The sequence below is a fragment of the Ictidomys tridecemlineatus genome, chromosome 9, assembly GCF_052094955.1.
Source record: "Ictidomys tridecemlineatus isolate mIctTri1 chromosome 9, mIctTri1.hap1, whole genome shotgun sequence".
Classification (NCBI taxonomy): Eukaryota; Metazoa; Chordata; class Mammalia; order Rodentia; family Sciuridae; genus Ictidomys; species Ictidomys tridecemlineatus.
This window is the reverse complement of record NC_135485.1, coordinates 53,310,388-53,334,604: the sequence shown is the minus strand read 5'-3', so window position 1 is coordinate 53,334,604 and position 24,217 is coordinate 53,310,388. Positions and strand designations below refer to the sequence as shown.

Here is a 24,217-nt window from a genome sequence, read left to right as displayed (position 1 = left end):
TTGTATGTACCCAAATGAGTTAAAATGAGCATACTACAACAATGCAGCCACATCAATGTTTATAACATCTTAATTCACAATAGCTAACCTATGGAACCAACCAAGATGCCCTTCAACAGATGAATGGATGAAGAAAAAAATATGGTTCGTGTCACAAATGGAATATTACTCAGCCATATAGAAGAATGAAATTATGGATTTGCCACTAAATGTATGAATCTGGAGACTATCATGCTAAGTGAAATTAAGTCAATCCCAAAAGACCAAAGGTCAAATATTATTCCTGATATAAGTGGATGCTAACCCACAACAAGGAGGAAGGAAGGGGAAGAATAGAAGTTCCGTGGAGTAGACAAAGGGGAATGAAGGGAAGGGAACGAACATAGAAATAAAAGACAGTGGAATGAATCTGACATAACTTTACTATGTATGTTTATGAATACACCACAGTGAATCTCCCCATCATGTAATTCACAAGACTAGAAAACAAATTAGAATAGGATATATTCAATGTTTGTATAAACATATCAAAATAGATTCTACTATCCTATATGACTAAAAAGAAAAAATTTTAAAAAGAAAAAAGGAATAAGGATGTAGCTCAGTGGTTAAGTACCCTGGGTTCAATCCTCAGTACATTAAAAAAAAAAAAAAAAACATTTTCCCCTAAAAATAAAGAATAAAAGAGGAGACAATAATAAAGTTTTGGAAACTATAAAGATGAATAATTGCATAATGTATCTAAGAAAACCTAATTCTAATGCTAAAGTTAGAAACAACTTAATTTATATCATAACTCCCATAAAATGTTCAGGAATTAGTAGTACCTATAGAAGTAGAATACTCCAGAAATGAGAGTCAAGATGAAATAAGACTTTCAACAACCTGTTTTAAGACGCAGTAAAAACTAGGTGAGGTGGTACATGCCTGTAATTCCAGCTACATAGGAGGCTAAAGCAGGAGAATCACAAGTTTGGGGCCATTTTGGGCAACTTAGCAAGACTCTATCTCACGTGTAGCTCAGTGATAAAGCATTTGCATATGCAAAGATCCTGAATTCAAACCCCAGTACTGCCCTACCGCCCAGAAAAAGCAGCAGAAGCAGTTACATCCCCAGACACACTTGATACCCACACAAAAGGGTTCTATACTAACCTTACCCTAAGAAAAGACTAGAAACTCAAGATTTATTCTGTGGAGAGATCAAACATAGTGTCTCTGGCTTGGGAGACACAGGTAAACTTGCAGGCAAGGCACACACATCACACATAATACTGAAAAGCGAGTTTGAATAATCAATGTTGAGACCCCTGTCTTTTCCCCGCAATCAGGACCCCAAAAGCTTTGCAGCCAGGATAACAACCTCCAAACAAAGAGCAGAAAAGCTTTTTCTGGCAAATGTAACCATACCAGATGTAAAATTAAAATCCTGGAAAAAAATACCAGGAGTTCCGCAAGGAAACAGCCTAGCCATACTGCCCTTCAGCAAAGCTGACACTGACATGCCTATGCCTTCCATACACTTCAATGCAGAGATCCAATTGGTTTTTTAGTGATCCTGCTTATAAATAAAAGCAGAAACGCAAAAAGATTGCCAGACACATGAAGGAAGCTTCTACATAGATCACACCAAAATTGACAGAACAAAGCAACTGGAGGACAAACGATACAAAAAAAAAAAAAAAAAATCAGTAATATCCTCAGCAGGGGCTGGGGTTATGGCTCAGCGGTAGAGCGCTGGCACTTGCAGGACCCTGGGTTCGATCCTCAGCACCACATAAAAATAAATAAATGAAATAAAGGCATTGTGTCCAACTACAACTAAAAAAATAAATATTAAATAATAATAATAATAATAATAATATCCTCAGCAATAAAAATTATTTTTGCTTCAAGAAATAATATGATATGAAAAAGAGAATTTAATTAGGACTCTCAAAATTTTTTAAAGGTAGCAGAAATAAAATAAAAGGAATAGGAAATAAAACTGAAGTAGTCTACCAGAATACTGGTGGTCAAAAAGATAGAAAAGAAAATGAAGAACCAATCCAAGAGATCCAATCAATAAGTAGGTTATAGGGAATTCACAAAGATATAACAGAGAAAACAGAAAATATTTTTGAATCAAAGAAACAAATCAGGAATTTTCTAAGAACTAAAAATACCCTATAGCCTCAAGGAGAACCCACCAAACACAGTGGATGAAAATAGATCCACACCAGAAAATGCCATTATGAAATTTTAAGAAATGAATGTAAAGATCTTAAAATTAAATTTTAAAAAAGTTTCATACAGTATCAGGAACCAGAAAGGCATTTAGAATTCTCAACAAAAAAGAGAATTTGAACTTCAGACAAAAGAAAACTAAATTGTATGGGAAAATTAGTTCCAATCTAGAATTCTAATGGCCTTTGCTGATACCAATCAAGTATGGACACATTATAAACTTATAAATATATAAAGGTTCAAAACATTTTTTGATCTGCCACACTAAAAGGAGTAAATCAAAGAAGAAGACATGAATCCAAAAGATAAGAAATTTAACTCAAGAACTATGCAAGGAGAATTCTAGGATGAAGGTAAAGGGAAATTTCAAAACTGACAGCAATGCAGCAGGACTAGATAATATCAACCAATATAGACCAGAGAAAACCAGAAAGCTCCACAGAAATATGTTCCAGAAAATAAAGTGAGCTCAGTGTGGTGGCACACAGTGTAATCCCAGCGCAGCTTAGAGGCTAAGGCAAGAGGACTGCAATTTCAAAACTAGTGTCAGCAATTTAGCAAGGCCTTAAGCAACTCAAGTGAGGCCCTGTCTCTAAATAAAAAATAAATGGTGCTGGGTATGTTGGTCATTGGTTAAGTGGTCCTGGGATCAATCCCTGGTACCAAAAAAAAAAAAAAAGATAAAGTAAAATAATCTCAATGTATTTGAAGGTTAACTGGGGCAAGTTTTGGGGAATGACTACATAAAAAATTAAATAAAACTATTCCAAAAATAGCATAAAGTTGTTCTGAAAAGGAAAAACAAAATTACAACATAGTACATAGCTCAACTATCCACAGTGTTTATTTAGTACTAAGTATATTGAGAAGGTAGTAGGATGGGACATATTATGAATGTGAGATTTGGTAGTAAGGATGAGGTAAAATATACTTTTCTTTCACAAAATTCAATAGTTAATGCCCCAAAATGAGGAAATCAAGAAGTAACAATATAAACATGTTATTTTTAACATATAAAATTAAATATCAAAACAATCAAGTAAAAGGATTCAAAGAGGCTGAATCTAGGAAATAGAAAAAGGAGGTTGCTTTTATCAAAAGCCTTACAGAACTATTTGATCCTAAATTAAACCATGTAATGTGTAATTCTGACAAAATACGAATAATTTTTAAAATTTGAAAATTTAACTTTAAAAAAAAAATTGAATGCTTAATCAAAAGATGGTACCAGGCATGGTGGCACACACCTATACTCCCAGCTATTCAGTAGGCTGAAGCAAGAGAATCAAAAGTTCAAGGCCAGCCTGGGCAACTTAGAGAAAACCTGTCTCAAAATAAAAATAAAAAGGGCTGGATGTATCACCCTGAGTTTAATCCTTGTACGGTGGGGGGGGGGGGAATTCCATGCATTGTTATTATTTAATTCAAGCATTATTTATTTCATATGAATCCCCCCACCTTCTCAAAAAAGGTTGATTTTTGCAGTTTGGTAACCTGGATTAGAACTGATCTGTCTGGTAGAAGTTATGTGACTTTAGGTAAGCTATTTAGTTGTTCTAATTGCCAAGAATATCATTTACCATGCAGATGGTTCTGGAAATTAAATAGTATGTAAAGATATACAGAATACTAAAGGTACACTGACAGTTCTCAATAACTAATATCAAGTAAATATAGTTGCACCATATCTTTCGGTAACTAGCAACTTGTTCCACAGACAAGCTAAGTTACATCTAAGTAGTTCACATTTTAAATAAGCAACTGCAAAATAATAGAAAATACCTAAAAAAAAAAAAAAAATCACAGGACCCTAGAGCTTCAAATGATTGACCTAAAAACAAAAATGACTAAAAGTAAATAATTTATCCAGAAGTTTGATCATATTCTTACCAATTCCACGAGTCACCATAAATCTTAACACCTAAATATCAGAAAGACTATAGGTTGCCAAATTATAACCCTTATTTTACGAATAAGAAAAACAAGGACAAAAAATACAATGACTTTGCAATAAAATCTATACTGAAACTACCTAAATTCTAAGCTCTGTTTTTTTAAGCCTGACTTATAAGAGCCTACCCAGAATCCAGACATGTGAACAATTGCAAATCATCAGAATACTTGAGCTGGGCATGGTGACTCACACCTGTAATTCCAGCAACTCATGAGGCCAAGTCAGGAGGATCACAAGTTCGATCACAATTTAGGGAGATCCTGTCTCAAAATAAAAAATAAAAAGCATTTAGTAATAGAGCACTCAAGGGTTTAACCCCTAGTACTGCAAAAAATAAATAAATAAACTTTTTTTTTTTTTAATGCTGTAAAAGAACAGGGGCTGGAGGTGTAGCTCAGTGAAAGTGTGCTTATATACTCAAGGTCCTGGGTTATATATATACCTTTATATATATATATTTTTTTTTTAATTTTAAAGGCATAAGTTCATGAGGCTAGCAGGGTTTGCATATATTTACTGATAAAGAGTATTCTAGGTTGCCCTAACATAAACTTATGCTTATAATAGTTCCATTTATAAATGCTCAAAATCAATGAACATAGCATACATGCATACTCTTCACAAGCAAAAGCAATTGAACATCACAGTTTACTCATACTTTAGGAGTGACTGGGAAAAGAATTTTCCACCTTAAAATAATCCAGAGGGACCGGGGTTGTGGCTCAGAAGTAGAGTGCTCGCATCCCACGTGCGAGACCCTGGGTTCAATCCTCAGCACCACGTACAAAAATAAACAAGTGAAATAAAGGTGTGTGTCCAACTACAACTAAAAAATAAATATTTTAAAAAATAATAATAATCCAGAAAGAAAAAACGTGGCATAGCTTTCTAATCAGACCCTATGAGAAAAGCAATAAATACAAGACAATAAGTGAAAAAGAGCTTTAACTCCTACGCCAAGGCTGGGTATAGCTCAGTGACAGACAGGTTGCCTAGCATGTGTGAGGCCCTGGGTTCAATCTGACCCACCCAATCCCCTCACTACCACACCCACCCACCACACACATACACATACACACATACACACTAGAATACAGAAGGGGAAAAAAAGACAAACAGAATCTATCTATACATAATTATTATAGCTATAAATGTCATCTGCCTCCCAAACATGTTTATTATTTGCATTAAATTATCAGTTTATTTCCTGAATTAAATATCAGAAAGATAATAAGAAATCCAATATAACTGATTCATGATGAGGTTTGGAGGCAGAGCACTGGAGGATCAGAGGAACACTAGATAGGGCAAAGGGGTGGGAGGGGAAGGGAGAGGGCATGGGGGTAGGAAAGACAGTGGAATGAGATGGACATCATGATCTTAAGTACATGAATGAAGACACAATGGCGTAACTATACTTTGTGTACAACCAGAGACAAGAAAAATTGTGTTCTATATGTATAATTTGAATTGTAATACATTCTGCTATCATATGTAACAAATTAGAATAAATAAATTTTTTTAAAAAAAGAAATCCAATATAAGGCTGCAGGGGAAATAGCTCAGTGGTGAATCACATGCATAGTATGCTCAAGGGCCTAGGTTCAACCCCCAGCATCTTGCCCCCCACACCCCCTGCAAAAAAAAAAAAAAAAAAAAGAAATACAATTTGAATCAAATATCTCACTTTGTAAAAAATAGTCTGCTTTACTAACTTATATTACTTGCCTATCTTAGAAAAAAAAAGAGAAACATTTTCCAAGTAAGTTATTTTAAACTTCTTTTTTTAACTGTAAAACACATTTATAGACAAAGGATTTTCAAATTATATTCTATCCTCTACCTGTCACATGACTTCATTTTTAAATGAAATTGTTAATTTCATTTATTAAAGAGCTTCATTCCAAATGTTAGCATATATTTTTCTCCTTTTAAAATAGAAGAAGGGACTGGGAATGCAGTTCAGTGATAGAGTGATTAGCATGCATAAAAGGGAGAGGGAAGGAACCAAGGAAGGAGTAATGACAAAGGCTGCAATTTCCCTTACTATGTCATTAGAAATATAGGTGAACAAGCTGGGAATGGTGGCACAGGCCTATAATCACAATGATCAATCAGGGAGACTGAGGCAGGAGGATCATAAGTATAAGGCCAGTCTCAGTAACTCAGCAAACACCTCAGCAACATAAGGAGACCCTGTCTCAAAATAAAAAATAAAAAGGGCTGGGGGTATAACTCAGTGGGAGAGCACCCTGTATTCCATCCCTGGAACGGAGTGGCAGGGGCGAGGGTGTGTGGGGGGGGGAATATCCTTGGAAAAGCTTGTATTAAATTATCCAGGGCTCAGGATATAGCTCAGTGGTAGGGCACTTGCCTTGTATGTGCAAGATCCAGGGTTTAATCATTAGCACCACAAAAAAGAAAAAGAAAAAAAAAGTCCAATGGGCTGGGGCTGGGGCTGGGGCTGGGGCTCAATGATAGAGCACCTGCCTTGCACATGTGAGACACTGGGTTCAATCCTCAGCACCACAAAAAAAATAAATAAATAAAGATATTGTGTCCATCTACAACTAAAAAAATATTACAAAAAAAAAATCCAAGAAGTTTTATGATTGTTTTCTTAGTGGTACAATGCTGGTAGGGATGCAGGTAATGAGCACTACTTCACTAGTATCGGGAACACAATTTATGGGGTAGAGAGTAATCATACACCTGACACATGCTAATTCTTAAAAGGTCTCTATGCCAGGCATGACACTATCTAAAAATGAAAAATAAAAATGGCTATGGATATAGCTAAGTGGTAAAGTACCCTGTTATCATCAGGGTGTCTAGTTGGGATCCCAAGTCCTTGGTGGCCCAAAGAATTGGGCAAGGCACACACAAGTAACAGGCAAAGTACAGATTTATTGAAGGTAAAAGTAGAAATAGCACTTCATAAGGTAGAGTGGAGTGGGCTGAGCAAGAGATGAGGGGTTCAAGGCTCTGATGTCTGGAAATAAAATGTTTTATATGTTGAGCTGTGAAGCAGTTTCTTCCTTATACTGACCTGATAAAAGACCTTAACCCCATTTGCCCCCATTGGTTACCCTAGGATACCTGATTAGATTATTTGCAATTTTCTCCTATTGGTTACTTTAGAAAACCTAATTAGAATGTCCAATTTACCCCTGTTAGTCATTTTAAAATACTGAAGCTGTAGGCAAGAGTTGTTATGGTGATAAGTTCTCAGTGGTGGGAGCCATCATGGTAATGGGACTTATCCTAAACAGGAACATGACTATATGACTGTCTCCCCTGTCCTGTCCTCCAGTGGCATCCTTCTTATACCCTGCCTCCACTATCCTGGTGTCCCTGAACTCTACCTAACACACTCCTGCACTCCATCCCTAGTACATACTATAGGAAATAAGGAAGGAAACAAAAGTCTCTATAAGGTCTCTATAAAACTGTGTAATAGGAGCTAGAATTGTGGCTCAGTGGCAGAGCGCTTGCCTAGAATGTGTGTGAGGCACTGGGTTGGATCCTCAGCACCACATAAAAATAAATAAATAAAGGTATTAAGAAAAATGTGTGACAGTGGCCCAATAAACAGATGTTCCAAATCTTTCTGTGCACAGTAGCCACCTTTTTATATTTTCCCTAAAATCTTTATGAGGGAAAATTAATCAGAACAACAACAACAAATCAGTCACACCCCCACCTTCTGCCATGAAAAAAATGAAATTATTGATTTGTTTAAAAAACTGTTTTTTTAGTGCTATATAAATTATACTAGCCACTATGCTACAAGGTAACAATTAAAAACAAAAGGTATTAAGGGTTGGGGAGGTAGCTTAGTGGTACAGCATCTGCCTAGCATGTGTGAGGCTCTAGGTCCCATCCCCAGCACAACAACAAAAAAATTTTTTTAAGTAAAAAACAAATAGTTTTTGCAACTTCAAAGGATCCACAGAACAGGGATCACAGTTATCTTTTCAAAAAAGGATATAATAAGGACTATGAAGAGCATGGAAATGGTATCTAACAAACTGAAAGGGATACAGGCCAGGAAAAGAGTTGATCCTAAACTAAAAAAATGGGTATGAGGAGAAAAGCAGTCTAGCTAGAATAATAGGAATAGCATTTACAAAGGCAGGCTGTCTTTGGAGAAATTCAAGTTGAAAAAAATGCAAATAAAATAGCTGAGTACAGTTAAAGAGGTAAGTCATTGTACAAAGGAACAGATGAGGCTGGAGTGAGTGGTAAGCAAACAATATGGAGGTCCTCTGCCTGGAGTTTGGCCAAACATTTTCAGCCCATTCCAGTCTTTACCTGAAAAGCCCAAATGAACTGAAGGAAGGGGGTGGTTCAAAGGATTCAGCCACCTCCTATCCTTATTTAAGGAGAAAAAAAAAAAAAACAACTCAGTGCTAGAGATAAGCAGCAGTGGCAGCAGCACCAAGAACAAGCAAAATAGGCCCTTGAATCCACCCAATAAAAACTGTCTCTACCTAAAAATACAGAAGCACAAATCTGCAAAATTCCTCCTGTTTTGAATAAATTAATATACTATACACATTTTTATTACTATTATCAATATTGGCTGCAACTACTGAACATATACATCTAATTCAGAAGTTTGTACATTTGTGTGAAACATCAAGGATCTTTAGCCACCAAAGGTGAACTTGAAACTAGTGAATTAAAACAACTATTCAAAACAGTTTGTTCAGGGGTTGAGGCTATAGCTCAGTAGCAGAGCTACTTGGTTCGATACTTAGCACTGCATAAAAATAAACAAATAAAACAAAGGCATGCTGTCCACCTACAACTAATTTTTAAAAATTAAAAAAATAAAAGTTCATCCACATAACATGCTGGTCTTCGTTTTAAGATTCTCAAAGACAGAGATCACATCTTACTTATTTCTGAAGCCCTACTTTCTCCCCATCCCCATCTCCACTAGTACCTGGCCCTTGACTTTATACATAGGAGGTGTCCAAAAATGTTTCATGCATTATGCAATAATGCTAAGTGTTCATAAGATAGCTAAACAAAATTTAAAGTGTGAAAAAGTTCAGAAGTAGGCTTGTGAATTTCACAAGCAAGGATGATGACAGTGTTTACAAACAGGACTCTTTGTTTTATTAAATGTTTTCATTTAATAAAACATTATTGTCATTCAATACACACACTGACCTAACAGAGTAAGCATTCCTTTCGCCAGTATACAGAGGAAACTGAAGCTAAGGAATTATGTCATATGCCCAAGGTCCCATATCAGAGACAAACCAACGACTCTGAAACCCAGGTCTCACTCATAGATAGGTCACTCTTCTATGACAATCTTCAGTTAATTAAAAAGTACATAAATAAGCTGGGCACAGTGGCACATGTGTGTTACCCAGGGACTCAGGAGCCTAAGGCAGGAGAATCCAAGTTCAAGGGCAGCTTTACCAACTTAGCAAGGCCCATGTCAAAATAAAAAACAAAAAAAGGGCTGGGGGGGTTAGGTTGTGACTCAGTGGTTGAGCGCTTGCCTAGCATGCATGAGGCACTGGATTTGATCCCCAGGCACCACATAAAAATAAAACAAAATAAAAATAAAGGTATTGTGTCCATCTACAACTAAAAACAACAAAAATTTTTTTAAAGGAGGGGGGGTCCTGGGGATGGAGCTCAATGGTTAAGTGCCCCAAAATTAATATTAAATCAAAAAGTAAATAAATAGGGCTCGGATTGTGGCTCAGTGGTAGAGCGCTAGCTTAGCATGGGCGGGACGCGGGTTCGATTCTCAGCATCACATAAAAATGAAGGCATTGTGTTGTGTCCATCTACAAAAAAGATATTATCTCTCTCTTTAAAAAAAAAAAGTAAATAAATAAATTTGCCAAGAAGTATCCTCACATGCTATAAAATAAAATGGTAAAAAAAAACTCTCACAAAACAGTCCAGAAGGTGAAATTATAATTACAAGTATGCAAAGGCAACAGGGGACCTAGACTGGCCCACTAAGGGGCCTCAAAAGACTCCTGTCAAGGACAAAGGTAAGTTTATATTGAATCCCAAAGATTTGCCAAGGATGGTGGCTCAGTGACTAGGGACACGGAGGCATGAGGATCACAAGTTCAAAGCCAACCTCAGCAACTTAGGGAAGCCCTACGCAACTTAATGAACCCTGCCTTAAATTAAAAAAATTAAAAAGGATGGGGGATGTGGCTCAGTGGTTAAGCACCCTTAAATTCAGTTTCCAGTACCAAAAAAAGAAAGAAAAAAAAAGAATTTCAATTCCAAGGATTTTTCTTCTTTATTTTGAGTAAAAGCTAGAGAACTTAGATAACACAATGAGTTGTATACAATAGGTTTGTATATGAATGTATCCAACAAGCAAACATAAAGGATGTCTAGACTTTGACTATAATTGTGTATGAAATTACAAAATAGTCAATAAATTCTGAAAAGCAGGAAACATTAAGGCTACATACCCTGAACATATATCAACAGAATTAGAAATTAGCAATAATAGTTAACAAAAAAAAAAACATTTTTAAAGAATTTCTACAGGGCTGGGGTTATAGCTCAGTGATAGAGTGCTTGACTGGCATGTGTGAGGCACTGGATTCGATTCTCAGCAACGCCTATAAGTAAATAAAAATAAAGTTCCATCAACAACTAAAAGAAGTATATTTGAAAAAAAAAAAGAAGAATTTCTACATAGGGGGCTGGGGCTATAGCTTAGTGGCAGAGCATTTGCCTAGCACGTGTAAGGCACTGGGTTCGATCCTCAGTACTGCATAAAAATAAACAAGTAAAACAAAGGTATTATGTCCACAGATAACTACAAAAAAAGTTTTAAAATAATTTCTACATAAATGTTAATGAATCATTTAAATCAATATACAGGTACCCATCATTTACTGCTGAGTAATTGGAAGATCTTTCAAATCATCTAAGATCACATTAAAACACATTCTAATCCAGGGTTGGAGGCCTAAAATCTTACATTTCTAACATACTTGTAGGTGGTGCTGAAACTCCACATTTTAAGGGTCTAAAGTACACTTCTCAAGGATTATAGTTATATAGAAATGTCGATACCCTTAGTCTGGGGGTGCCTTCTGTCATCAGGGGGCCAAGAACAGTTTTCTGCCACATAAAATGAAAGTACTTTTTTTTCCTAAATGTCAAATGACATAAAAAAAGGTAAAGATATCTCTAATTATAGTTATCACTAGACAATTTAGTCTCAACTCCTTATAATTATATTCCCACTTGAGAGAAAGCTAAAAATTGACAGAACTCAATTAAGACATATTTTGGTTCCAAATGTCTAGCCATTTAGAAATATATATTTTGGTAAAGACTGGTTTTAACTACAATTAGAAATTTTTTTTTAATTTCATTCTTGATGGCTTACCATTTTTTAAATAAACTGAAAAGGTTAGCTAGGCACAGTGGCACACACCGGGCCCAGGAGATCAGGGCCAACCAAGGCAACAAAACAAGACTCAGGCTCAAAAATGCATGTGTGTATGGTGTGTGTGTGTGACACACACACACACACATAATAAGGTTGAAAGGACTGATTAAAGGGCTGAAAAGTCTTGACTGATAAAACCCAAAAAGGGAGTCCATAACATTAAATTAATGATACAAGCAGCAAGCCTCCTCATATTCATTAACTCAAAATTTCCATTTCTAAGAGTTTAAAATAAGAGCCAATTGAATATTTGGTAGGGTGTGGGGAAGTGATGGTAGAAATGGAACCACATGTATATGAGTGAAAACCAGGGGAATTTTTTACAGAGAACGATTTCAATAGTTAAATCTAATGTCACAGGGCTCCAGCAAACACAAATGGGTTCTCTAAAGAGCAAGAGGGTCATAGTGCCCTATCAGTCTGGAACTTGAGCTGCAACAGAGATGCCAGAAAAATTGCCTTAAAATACTTTTCCCCCTACTATTTCTATTTATTCTTCATGTTATACCATTACTTAGTTCGACAAAGCAACACATACAAAAAAAAAAAAATACTTCTAATACTCGATACTATAATAGTACAACTACTGAACTATTCTCATCAAATTTTAATTTGAGAGCAACAAAAGGACTTAGGCAGAAAGGTAAAAAAGAGTAGTAATAAAAGAACATTTAACCTTTCCATTACAAATAATAGCAATAAGGCTACTTGGCTGTGACATAATTAGGAATAGTACCCACATAATGTTTGCTTCCCTTTCAAGTCTTGTTTCTAAGTTCTAACCTCAGAAAATCAGAGTACCCTTGGTATGTACCATACTAAGCCTACAGAAATTGGCTATAATTTAAGTAATCAGAAATGGTGACTGTTCAAAAAAGGTTGTCATTAATCATCACACTGTTTAAATTTGGTATCACTATTGTATATAACTACAATTTATTGAACTGAGGCCTTTTATATTCAGTATCTCTAATGCTTCCAAAATTCCTAGAGTATTGGCCCTAAACACAAGATTATATTAAGGAAAAAAAAAACTGACCTCTGTCACACAAGTACATACATAACTAAGTCTCACACTGCTTTCATCCTAAAATTGCTGCAGCAGGGGCCCACTCATGCCCCAAGGAGAGGAGCTGGGCAAGGTCAAGAGAATGTGTGTGTGTGTGTGTGTGTGTCTGTATAGAGAGTGTGCAAGCAATAGCATATGCACGTGCATAAGTATCACATTTCCCAAATAATAAAGGAGGAAGTAAAAACACATGGAAATGGCAAAGGTAGAATGAACCCTATGCTATTGGTTTGAAATAGGTAAGACTGGTTTGAACTGATGTGGCTCAAGCGGTAGCGCGCTCGCCTAGCATGCGTGCGGCCCGGGTTCGATCCTCAGCAGCACCACATACCAACAAAGATGTTGTGTCCGCCAAGAACTAAGAAAAAAATAAATAAATGTTAAAATTCTCTCTCTCTCTCTCTCTCTCTGTCCCCCTCTGTCTCTCACTCTCTCTTTAAAAAAAAAAAAAAAAACAGATACTGATAAAGATTTTTAAAATGTGGAAATAAATGCATGTGGGTATGTATTCTCTAGCAGTGTCCAATAAGAAGGCGTAGGAATAGCAACATATCTATAGTAATAAGCATATCTATCACCTAGATTTTGGTTTCTAAATACTATTCTCGGGGCTGGGGATGTGGCTCAAGTGATAGCGCGCTCGCTTGGTATGCGTGCGGCCCGGGTTCGATCCTCAGCACCACATACAGACAAAGATGTTGTGTCCGCCAATAACTAAAATAAATAAATAAATTCTCTTCCTCTCTCTCTTTCTCCCCCTCCCCCTATCCTCTCTCTTTTAAATAAATACTATTCTCCACTGAACAGGTTCTTAAACTGTCATATCCTAGAATAAGGCAGAGAAAGTATCAGTTAAAATGGAATATCTTGTTCCACGAAGTAAGAATGTACCCTTAGAAAAAGGGAAACAAGGTGGGCACAGTAGAGCATGCCTGTAATCCTAGCTACTCAGGAGGCTAAGGCAGGAGGATTCCAAGTTTGAGGTCAGCCTCAGTAACTTAGTGAGATACTGTCTTAAAATAAAAATTAGTTGGAGTTATAGCTCAGTGGTAGAATGCTTGCCTAGCATATGTAAGGCACTGAGTTGAATTCTCAGCACCACATATAAATAAATACAATAAAGGTCTATGAACAACTAAAAATTTTTTTAAAAAATTAAAGTGGAATTTTAAAAAGGGGGACTGGAGATGTAGCTCAGTAGTAAAGTTTGATTTCTAATGCTGAAAAAGGGAAAGAAAAGGAAGGAAACAAGTCAAAAGGACACAGACTCAGTATGAATAGTTTCCACTAGCCAGAACTTTAACAATTTTGAGCATCAAAATAACATAAAAGGTAGTTAAGAGTCTAATTCATTGAATAACAGGAATTATGTGTCCACATTTTCTTAGTCAGTTTGGGCTGGGTAATTTACAAAATCCAAAACTTATTGCTCACAGTTCTGGAGGCGGAGCAATACAAGATTAAGGTATCAGCAGATTTAGTGTCTGGTAAGTGCCCATTTCTTAAATGTGGTACATTTCTATGTGTACTCAAGTGTCAGAAGGGCAAAGGGGTTAACAAGCTCCCAGACCTCTTTTATAAGGGTACTAATCACCTCCAAAGGCCCTACCTTCTAATTTTATACACATATTGGTGATTAAATGTTAATGAATCAGACACAGCTATCCAACTCCTCAGCTTATACCCAAAGGACTTAAAACCAGCATACTACATGGACACAGCCTATCAATGTATTTGGGGCAGGAATATCATGGAAGCACAATTCACAATAGCTAAATTGTGGAACCAACCCAGATGCCCTTCAGTAGATGAATGGATAGGGAAACTTTGGTATGTATACTCACAATGGAACATTACTCAGCCTTAAAAGAGAATAAAATCATGGCATTTGCAGGTAAATGAATAGAGTTGGAGAATATAATGCTAAGTGAAGTAAGCCAATCCCCAAAAACCAAAGGCCAAATGTTTTCTTTGATATGAGGATGCTGACTCATAATGGTGATGGAGGGGGAGCATGGGACGAATGGAGAAACTTTAGGTAGGGCAAAGAGGAGGGAGGGTAAGGGAGTAGAAATGATGGTGGAATGAGTTAGACATCATTACCCTAAGTACATATATGAAGACACAAATGGTGTTAAAATACACAAATGGTGTTAAAATACACAAATGGTGTTAAAATAATCAGTGACTTGAAAAATTGTGCTCAATATGTGTAATATGAAATGAGTTGCATTCTGCCATCGTGTATAACAAATTAGAATAAATAATTTTAAAAGGGAAAAAAGAATTTAAAAATGAATGGTAAAAAAAATTTTAATGAATCAATTTTAGAGGAACAAAAACATTAAGATCATAAAACAAAATGATATTGTAAATAAATTAATGGGAAGAAAAATAAGTTCTTCCTTACAATAAAAGTACTTGCTAAATAAATTCAGAAGCAACTACAAAATTAGTGATCATCATAGTAATAATTTCAAACAAGAAGTCTCACTGGAAATAAAAACCATTGGTGAAAATGAAATAAGGATTATTACACATAGTATCAAAATATCTCATAAAATATTAATTACAGAGAAAAAAAGCTAAAATAACTTTAAAGGGCAGAATCCTGATACCTTATCAAACTGCCAAAGTTAACATCAATAATAGTGGACAAGTAGGCACTATGTGTACCTGATAAGATGAAATAAGAAAAATATGCATCACTTCCATGATATTCCTGCCCCAAATATCTAAATGCACAAGGAAACATCAGACAAACTCAAATTGAGCTGACAATCTACAAAACAACTGACCAGTATTCCTCAAAGCAGTAAAGGTCATTAAAGTCAAGGAAAGACTGAGGAAATATTTCAGCTGAAGAATACTACAGGACTAAGGCTGTAGCTCAGTGGTGGGCACTAGCCTAGTATGTGTAAGGATCTTCATTTCACTCCCAGAACTGAAAGGGATGGAGAGGAATTTGCAAAAGACATGTAAATGAGTAAAAAAAAAAAAAATGATTCAAATTGGATCCTTTTGTTGAGGATAACATTGTTAGTGCAACAGATGGGGTCTCTGAAAAAGGAATATATGGAAATTCTTTGTTATTCTCTACTGAATTTGGAAAACTTTCAAAGTAAAATTTTAATCATTTCTGCAATAAACAGATTTTATATCTACACTTTATATTTAATTATATGTACTGTAAAGAAATAGTCTTAGGTGAGTGCTGTAGTCTGAACATGGGTAGTGTCCCTCAAACGTACACATGCTAAAGGACTGATCCTCTCAGTGGCACTACTGGGAGGCAGTAGGACCTTTGGAAAAGGGGCAATTGGGAAGTCCTTACATCACTGGGGGTGTGCCTTTAAAAGGTGGACCCCACCTGCTCCTTCCTTCTCTGTGCTTCCTGTCCTGAGATGTGAATTTTTGCTCCTGCATGTGTGCCCCACCACTGCCACCTGCTGCCCTCACCAAACTAAGCCTACGCAGGTGCCATGCCTTCGAACCTCCAAAACTGTAAACTAATAAACTCTTCTTTTTATAAGTAAGTTTCCTCAGGTATTTCCTTATAGTAAGACAAAGCTAATACATTTAGTAAACACAAAAATGGAAATGTGAGACAAAAAGGAGTTTTTAAAAGCTCTCTACAGGATTTGATTTGGCATTATGTTAACTGGTTCCATTATTTTATATTTTTCAAGAAATAACATATAAGCCAGGTGGTATACACCTACAATCTCAGCTACTAGGGAGGCTTGGGCAGGAAAATCAAGTTCAAAGCCAGCCTAAGCAACTTAGCAAGGCCATAAGTAAACTAGCAAGATCCTGTCTCAAAAATTAAAATGGGCTATGAACGTAGCTCAGTTGTAGAACACCGCTGGGTTCAATCGCCAGTACCAAAAAAATTAAAAAGAAGTAACATATAGCCATTTTGCCTCACTACCTCCTAATCAAATATACAATTGAAGAGCAATACTACATGTGTTTTATAAACTGGAAAATACAAAATACAAAAATTCTGCAACTGCTGAGTGCACTGGCATATGCCTGTAATCCCAGTGGCTCAGGAGGCTGAGGCAGGAGGATCGTGAGTTCAAAATCATTGTCAGCAAAAAGTGAGTCGAGTCGCTACGCAATTCACTGAGACCGTGTCTCTAAATAAAATACAAAATAGGGCTAGAGGTGTGGCTCCGTGGTCCAAGTGCCCCTAAGCTCAATCCCCGGTACCCACCCTCACCCCCAAAAAACCCTGCAACTGCAGTTAGGGGAAAAAGTCAATAATGGTAGTAGTAATTACATGTTGACTTTATACTCAGGAATATCAAACAGAAACAATTTTATGTTAGATGAGAAAAGTAAATCAGGTATCTGCAATTCCCCAAACTACTATCTGAAAAGGTGACTATACTTACTTATACTACCCCCTCCCCAAAAAAACATATTAAATAATTTTGTCAGATAAGAAAACAGAAGGATAACACTTGGTCAAGACACTCAAAATGATGTTGTCAAAGTATATGTACTGCTATAAGAAATTTACAAGTGAAAAACATGTTCTAGATATAGTAGAGATGCATTTGTATAAAGAGAGAGCGAGAGAGAAAGAGAGAGAGAAAGAGAGAGAGAGAAAATTTTTAATATTTATTTTTTAGTTTTCAGTGGACACAACATCTTTGTTTGTATGTGGTGCTGAGGATCGAACTCGGGCCGCAAGCATGCCAGGCGAGCATGCTACCACTTGAGCCACATCCGCAGCCCACATTTGTATATTTGTGACAAATTATCCATATGTATAATGTGACAAAAGATTAAGAAAAGTTATATCCTAAAATATGAACTATAGTTACTCTGAAGGTACGATTATGAATTATTTGTATTTCCTTCTTTTCTATCAGTATTTTGTGATATCTTCAACAGTTTACTTTTTTACATTAAAAATAGAAGGTAAGGGCTGGGTTGAGACTCAGTGATAGAGTGCTTTCTCAGCATACATAAGGCCCAAGTTCAGTCCCCATCACTAAAAATATTAAAAAAAAAAGGAATAAAGGAAACATTTTTAAAATAATTTTAAAGTATTACATAAGTTTCTACTTTCTCTTCTACTACTGAATTGGTGAATCTCAGAAAAAAGATCCCAGTAGTGTGACAATGACACCTGGTAGCACTGAAACATAGAATGCTCTTAAAAACAAGGCCTAGGAGAGGTGAAGGGAAAAAGGCCTATTTGCATTATCATAAGGCAATTTCTCTGTATCAGTTTCCCCCATTTATAAAATGGGATTCCTGCTAGTTATTGAACTGAGTTCATTATTTATGTAAAGCACTTAGTGCCTGGCATTCAGCAAGGTATTATTATTTATTATCAACTTATTTTACAAGTGAGGACCCTGAAGCACTAAAATCAGTTAAATCATTCACAAAGATATTGCTTTGGTTTTTGCTGTTGTTGTCTGCAGGTGGGGCTGGGGGAGAAAGAAAAGGGAGTAGAGGGAAGAAAGGGAAACAGACAGACACATATAAACTAGACTGAAATCCTGGGTCTCTTTTCCTAAGTTGCTAGTGTGATAAAAGACAAATGGAAGTGCTCAATAAATATTTCCTTCCTTCCTTCCTTCCCCAACACATTTGTATTTCTTCCTGTAGAGAAATAGGCCTGGTTTAGGGGTGAGGCTGTCGCTCAGTGGTAGCGTACTTGCCTGGCAAGTGTGAGGCACTGGGTTCAATTCTCAGCACCACATGTAAATAAATTAAATAAAGGTCTATCAACAACTAAAATATATATATTTAAAAATTTCTTTAAAAAGAAAAAAAGAAGAAATAGACCTGGTTTACATTTATTCTCACCCCTAGATCACCTTTTTTAAAACTTCCACTTACAAGTATTAATTTTAACTGTATTCTAACCAAGTAGTATTCACTAGGAAAGCACACCTTGGTCTCTTCCATGTCAACCGTTTTTGTGGAATCCCATCATTCAGAAAAGGCAATGCCAGAAACAAAGAGAATACTTAATATACTTTCTGAATGATTGCTAAAAAATTGATCTTAAATTTCCCTATATTGTATATGCATAACATGTCAAGAAAGGAAAACTTTTTTTAAGAGACTGGGTTCCAAATCAATGATTAGGTTAGCAATCTTAAATTGATCATTTTGTCTCTTTAGAAAAAAAAGGTAAATAGGCTATGCTACTGGTAGACCCTATCTAACTTCAAAATTCTACAGCTTCTTGTACAAACTGGAAAATGGACAATTCACAGGCAATTTCATGCCTCAACTATGTTTTCTTTGACAGAAACGTCCCATTTCCCCTTGCTCTCTTAGAGAACTTATTCACCTTCCACTAAATACCACCCATTTCTTCCATAAAACCTTTCTACAACCTAAACAGAACAAAACTGTTCCCAACACTTTGGGCCCCCTGATTATATTTTACATCAATATAGGTGATGACTTTGATATCTACTGTCTCTGTAGTCCCCACATCTTGCACAATGTCTGGCTTGCAGCAAATGCTGAGGATGTGTTTAAAGATTTAAATATACAAAGTTAAGTTAAATTCCTATGATGTTTTTGTATCCACCATCTGGGATTTTAGCTTAATTTGAAGATATACAAAGGCCAGTGTGCAGCAAAACCAAAGCTTTGCAGTGCACATACACATACGCAATGTAAACTTATCTTGAGCATTTGTACAAAAGCTACACAAAGGTATTAGTCTTGCAGATATCTGGGCACCCCTGAGAATTATTATCTTAAGCTACCATAACTCCCTACTTTAAAACCTCTTCACCCTGCTAAACTCTATTTCATAATCTTTATAATTTTCTTCCAACTATAATTACTATTGGTCACTTACCAGAATACAAGCTCCACTAAAACAGGGATTTTTGTCTGTCTTGTCACAATAACCAGTGTTGGCATCAGTACCTGACACAGTGAAAGCTCTTTTTTTAAATCAATAATTCTCTTATCTTACAGCCTTCAAGAGTTATGACTCATCTCCTCTATAACCCTATCTCTCACTGACCTATTTCCTCTGCTCTAGCCATTTATAGTAGCCTTCCCAATAATCTTCTAAGAACTGAAGGAAATTTTTTTAATATTTATTTTTTAGTTGTAGTTGGACACAATACCTTTATTTCACTTATTTATTTTTATGTGGTGCTGAGGATCAAACCCATGGTCTCACACGTGGGAAGCAAGTGCTCTATGGCTGAGCCCCAACCCCAGCCCCCCTGAAGGAAAAATTTTGTACTTAACTTTCTTTGCTATCTGTTGGTACAGAAATAATGTTCAGGAAACTATACCAAATAATAAACAAACAAACAAAACTTTGTTCTTTCACTTCCAATGAATTCACTTTGGATTTAAAACTACTAGTAGACAAAAGCAAAACTAAGATTAACAGATTATGTTGTTTTATTTTTTATTGTCAAGCACATGCGCTAAATACATTGAAATTACATTAGCTGCTACATGTGACCTGTCTGAAAATTTGTACCCCAAACAGAGCAAACCCTCTATGGTGTTATACATATATTATAGCAAGATTTTCTTTTTTTTTTTTAAAGAGAGAGAATTTTTAATATATATTTTTTAGTTTTCGGTGGTCACAACATCTTTGTTTGTATGTGGTGCTGAGGATCCAACCCTGGCCCCACGCATGCCAGGCAAGCGCGCCACCGCTTGAGCCACATCCCCAGCCCGCAAGATTTTCTTAAGTAGCTAATATCTTTCAGGAGAAATTAATGAACCCAACACATTTCTGAATCTATTCAATACCAAGTCATGTATATAAGTACAACATTATTGTATTTATATTCAGAAAATAGCACCACAACCTTCTCCATTCCCCAGTTTCAGCCAAATATGGCTCTTGCCTGCTTGGACAAATTTAGTCTATAAGTTCCCATAGGCAGCATACATGAACATTATCTACATTGCTATTTTGAATTCAGTTTTTGAATTTTTGAGAATAGAATATAGGCAATGTAAAATTACATTCAAGATGAGAATCTTCAAGCTGAGATATCTGGATATACTGATTAGAATTAAAATACAAAACAAAGAATAAAAGACATCCAGTACCCTGATCTAGCACTACCTCAATCTGACAAAATCAGAATCAACTTCTAGGATGAACCTCAGATCACTAGTTCAAATGTATCAGGCAGAATAATGCAAAACATGCCCCTTGTGCCTACTGGAAATAAGAGTAAGTCTGCTGGGCACTTAGCTTTCTATGGTAGCTCATTTTTGCTTAAACACCCTAAAACAGAATTAATTTTCTAAATGTAATCATATGAAAATAAGGGTGAATTAAGTACTTAGGATTCAGATACCAATGACTAAAAATTATGAGAAGTGAGGAGAAAAGAGTAACCTGAACAGAAAATATTCTTTAAAAGCTATTTTTGCCACAGCAGTAAAGGAGCGTATATGGTGGGTTTACAGCTTCCAAGTTTTTTATTAGTTTTTTAAACACGTGGATGAATCACAATAGTCTTCAAAGGAGTTATTCTTCAGGGTATAACCCTTGATTTTCGAGGACCTGAGGTTTGTCTGCTGCCTCCATAACCATATCTGACCATCCCATCTTTCTGCTTCTCCCTCCCCACCCCGATGCCCCATCCTCGCCCAAAACTCGTCTGGAATAAAAGATAAGTGATACAGTGACCAGCACTAATGTAACGCTAAAACTGGTGCATTAACAGATGATGTGCAAAACAACACCCTATTGGACCTAATCAACCCAGGGCACACTCTCGAGGCCCTATTTGGTGGTGGCCTAAACGACAAAACCTGTACTCGTTAGGGAAGGAGGAGAGGTGCCTCAGGGAAACAAGGGGCTATTCCAGATGGCCTTCCCATGTCCCCAAGCCGTCAGCAAGCAGCCTTGTTTCGGTGTTACCACCACAGGACTTGTCATCCCGACTTCCCACCCCTAAGATCTAAGAGAAAAGTTAAAAGGGTCCTGGTGAAGGGGAAAAGAACGATCCATCTTCTATGCTTGAGACCCAGAAAAGAGCCGTGGGCAGCAGAAACCGGGAGAGGCAACCCAGCATGCGTGGGACACCTGTCATGCGGGAAAGTAGGAGGCATCTAGGAAGAGCGTGCAAAGCAACCGAGGAATAACAGCGAAGGCAGAGATTGGGATGACAGGGAAATCCGGACGCAGACACGGGGGAAAGAGGCTCCTTAGGGCCAGAGGGCCCTGGCACGCCGGAGGTGGCGGAGTGGCGGCAGTCAGGCAGTCCGCGGAGCCCGGCTCGGCGGGAACGCCCGGGCCGGGCGGGCGCTGGGCCAGGCCGACCCAACCCGGCTGGGCCGAGCGCGGGTGGCGGCTGGGGGCCCGCGGCCCAGGTCGCGCCGGAACAAAGCGGGCGCACAAGGCCTGGCTACTTACAACAAGAAGCTCATGTTGGCCGCGGCGTGAGCTTCGGGCTCGGCGGTCGCGAGGCCTCGCGGAGGTGGCGGCCCCAAAAAAGGGAAAAAAGAAGAAAAGAAAAAGGCGAGAGGAAGACGAGGCGAGAAAGAGAAGGGGAGTGCCAGCAGTTCGGCGGTCGCAACTTGCTCAGCTTTGCTAGTTCCAATGGCAGGCAGAGGGGGCGGAAGTGGGAAGCGCACGGCTTGAATCACTCAATGGGAGGGGAAGAAAAGGGAGGCGGGGAAAGGGCCGCCAGCCGGCTCCTCGGAAAACCGTAGCGGAGCAGCTGCCCCAAGTCCTCCCCAGCCCCCCGCCGCCCCAACCCCGCGAGCTCTCGCGAGAGCGGCGGCGCCCACCTCCCCCGCGGGAGCTGCGGTCCGCCGTCCCTCACCTTCTGGTCACCTTTACAACCCAGGCCACTTGCGGCCCCTGGGTTCTCCTGTCAGCTGGGTTAAGGGTCGGGGCATAATGCTCGGAGCCTCTCAGCTGCCCTTCAGCAGTCAGGGAGGAAGTGGGCTTCGACTCCAGGATGTCAGGGTCCTGTAGTGAGTGATGAGATTACCACCAGAGATTTTTTTTTTTTCCAAAGTGAGTGCCCAACAAAAGACAAAAAGTAATGGAATTGCTTGAGCTGGTGTTTAAAAATAGGAGGAAGTTTCGCCAGGTTGGAATGGTTTGGGTGTGGTCCTGCCAAAATAGAAGAAAGGGACTAAGTGGATTTTCAAGGTATCTGTTTTGTTTTGTTCTTTAGATATTGATGGACCTTTATTTTATTCATTTATTTATATGCAGTGCTGAGAATTGAACCCAGTGCCTCACACTTGCTAGGCAAGTGCTCTACTACTGAGCTACAACCTATATGCATATTCAGTGCTGACAATTAAACCCAGTGCCTCACACTTGCTAGGCAAGTGCTTTATTACTGAGCTACAACACAGCCCCGGTGTCTGTTATTTTTATAGGCACATTTTAAAACACTGAATCAGGAGGAAATTAGGGTAAGTCACTTACTAGGCAAGCTAGGCTGTCTTGAGCAGCTGGGGAAACTGAGATAGCCAAGGAGAGCTGAGGTCAGTCCATCTTTAACTCCAGCCTGGTAGCCTAGTCATCAGTGGCCACACTGATTAATTAATGGAGCCCATTATAAGCAGTGATACACAAAACTTCCTAGAAGGTAGAAATGATTCAATCCTACTTATAGAGGGACTTTCAGTCTCACATAATTAAGGAGCCCAGAACAAGGATTTATATTCTATTGGTATGATAAGTTATGTTATTTTATTAAACAAAAAAAATGTTGGAATCTACTCCTATTTCTGGAATAGCCTGCTATTCACTGGGATAATTCGAGAAGATTTATAGGCTCAAAATAAAACAGGAGGTCGAGCACGGTGGCACACACCTGTACTCCCAGCAGCTTTTAAATAAAATATAAAATAGATTCGAGGATGTGGCTCAGTGGTCAAGTGCTCCTGAGTTCAAACCCCGGTACACCCCCACCCTTCTCAAAAAATAGATGAAGCAAACGTCTGTTTCATATTTATTTCTTTTCCCAGAATAGAATTTAAATCCCATCAAGCCTCTAGATCCCATTTACCAATTTACAGGAAATACAGGGGAAAAAGAACATAGTAAAAAGCGTATTGCAATTATGCCTCTCGGATGCAGTCAGCAAAATCTAAACTGTAGGGATATTATACAGAACCTAATTCCTTCAACAAATAAATTGCAAAAAGAAAAATGGAGCTGAAGAAATAACTGTTATTCAGCTTTCCATTACTTTGACAATAACTGATAATCAACTAAAAAAGAAGTAAGGATTATTTTGACTCAGGATTTCAGAGGTTTCAGTCCAAGGTCACTTGGTTGGAATGCCTTTGGGTCTGTGGCAAATAGTACATCATAGGAAGCATGTGATAGAGCACGATGCTTACCTCATGGCAGCCAGAAATCAAAGAGAGAAACAGGAAGAAACTGGAGTCCTATCATACCCTTCAAGAGCATGCTCCTGAAGACCTAACTCCCTCCCACTGGGCCTCCTGAAGGTTCCACCACCTCCCAGTAACATGAAGCTGAGGGCCAAGCCTT

At 37.7% G+C, this 24,217-nt stretch overlaps 1 protein-coding gene across 2 annotated transcripts in view; it reads right to left on the bottom strand.

Annotated features, from left to right (window-relative positions):
• Window positions 1-22,441, bottom strand: part of Mob1b (MOB kinase activator 1B) — a 69,174-nt gene extending 46,733 nt beyond the window's left edge. Inside the window, exons 1-2 of one of the 2 annotated variants that reach the window (XM_078021392.1) lie at window positions 22,109-22,441; window positions 4,373-4,440 (exon numbers count right to left, since the gene is read on the bottom strand). In XM_078021392.1, the coding sequence (XP_077877518.1) occupies window positions 4,373-4,392 (20 nt within the window). In that variant the 5' untranslated portion in view covers window positions 4,393-4,440; window positions 22,109-22,441. The remainder of the gene's footprint in view (window positions 1-4,372; window positions 4,441-22,108) is intronic. The other variant, XM_005333265.5, reaches the window with a different exon arrangement.
• Window positions 22,442-24,217: the final 1,776 nt, after the last annotated feature.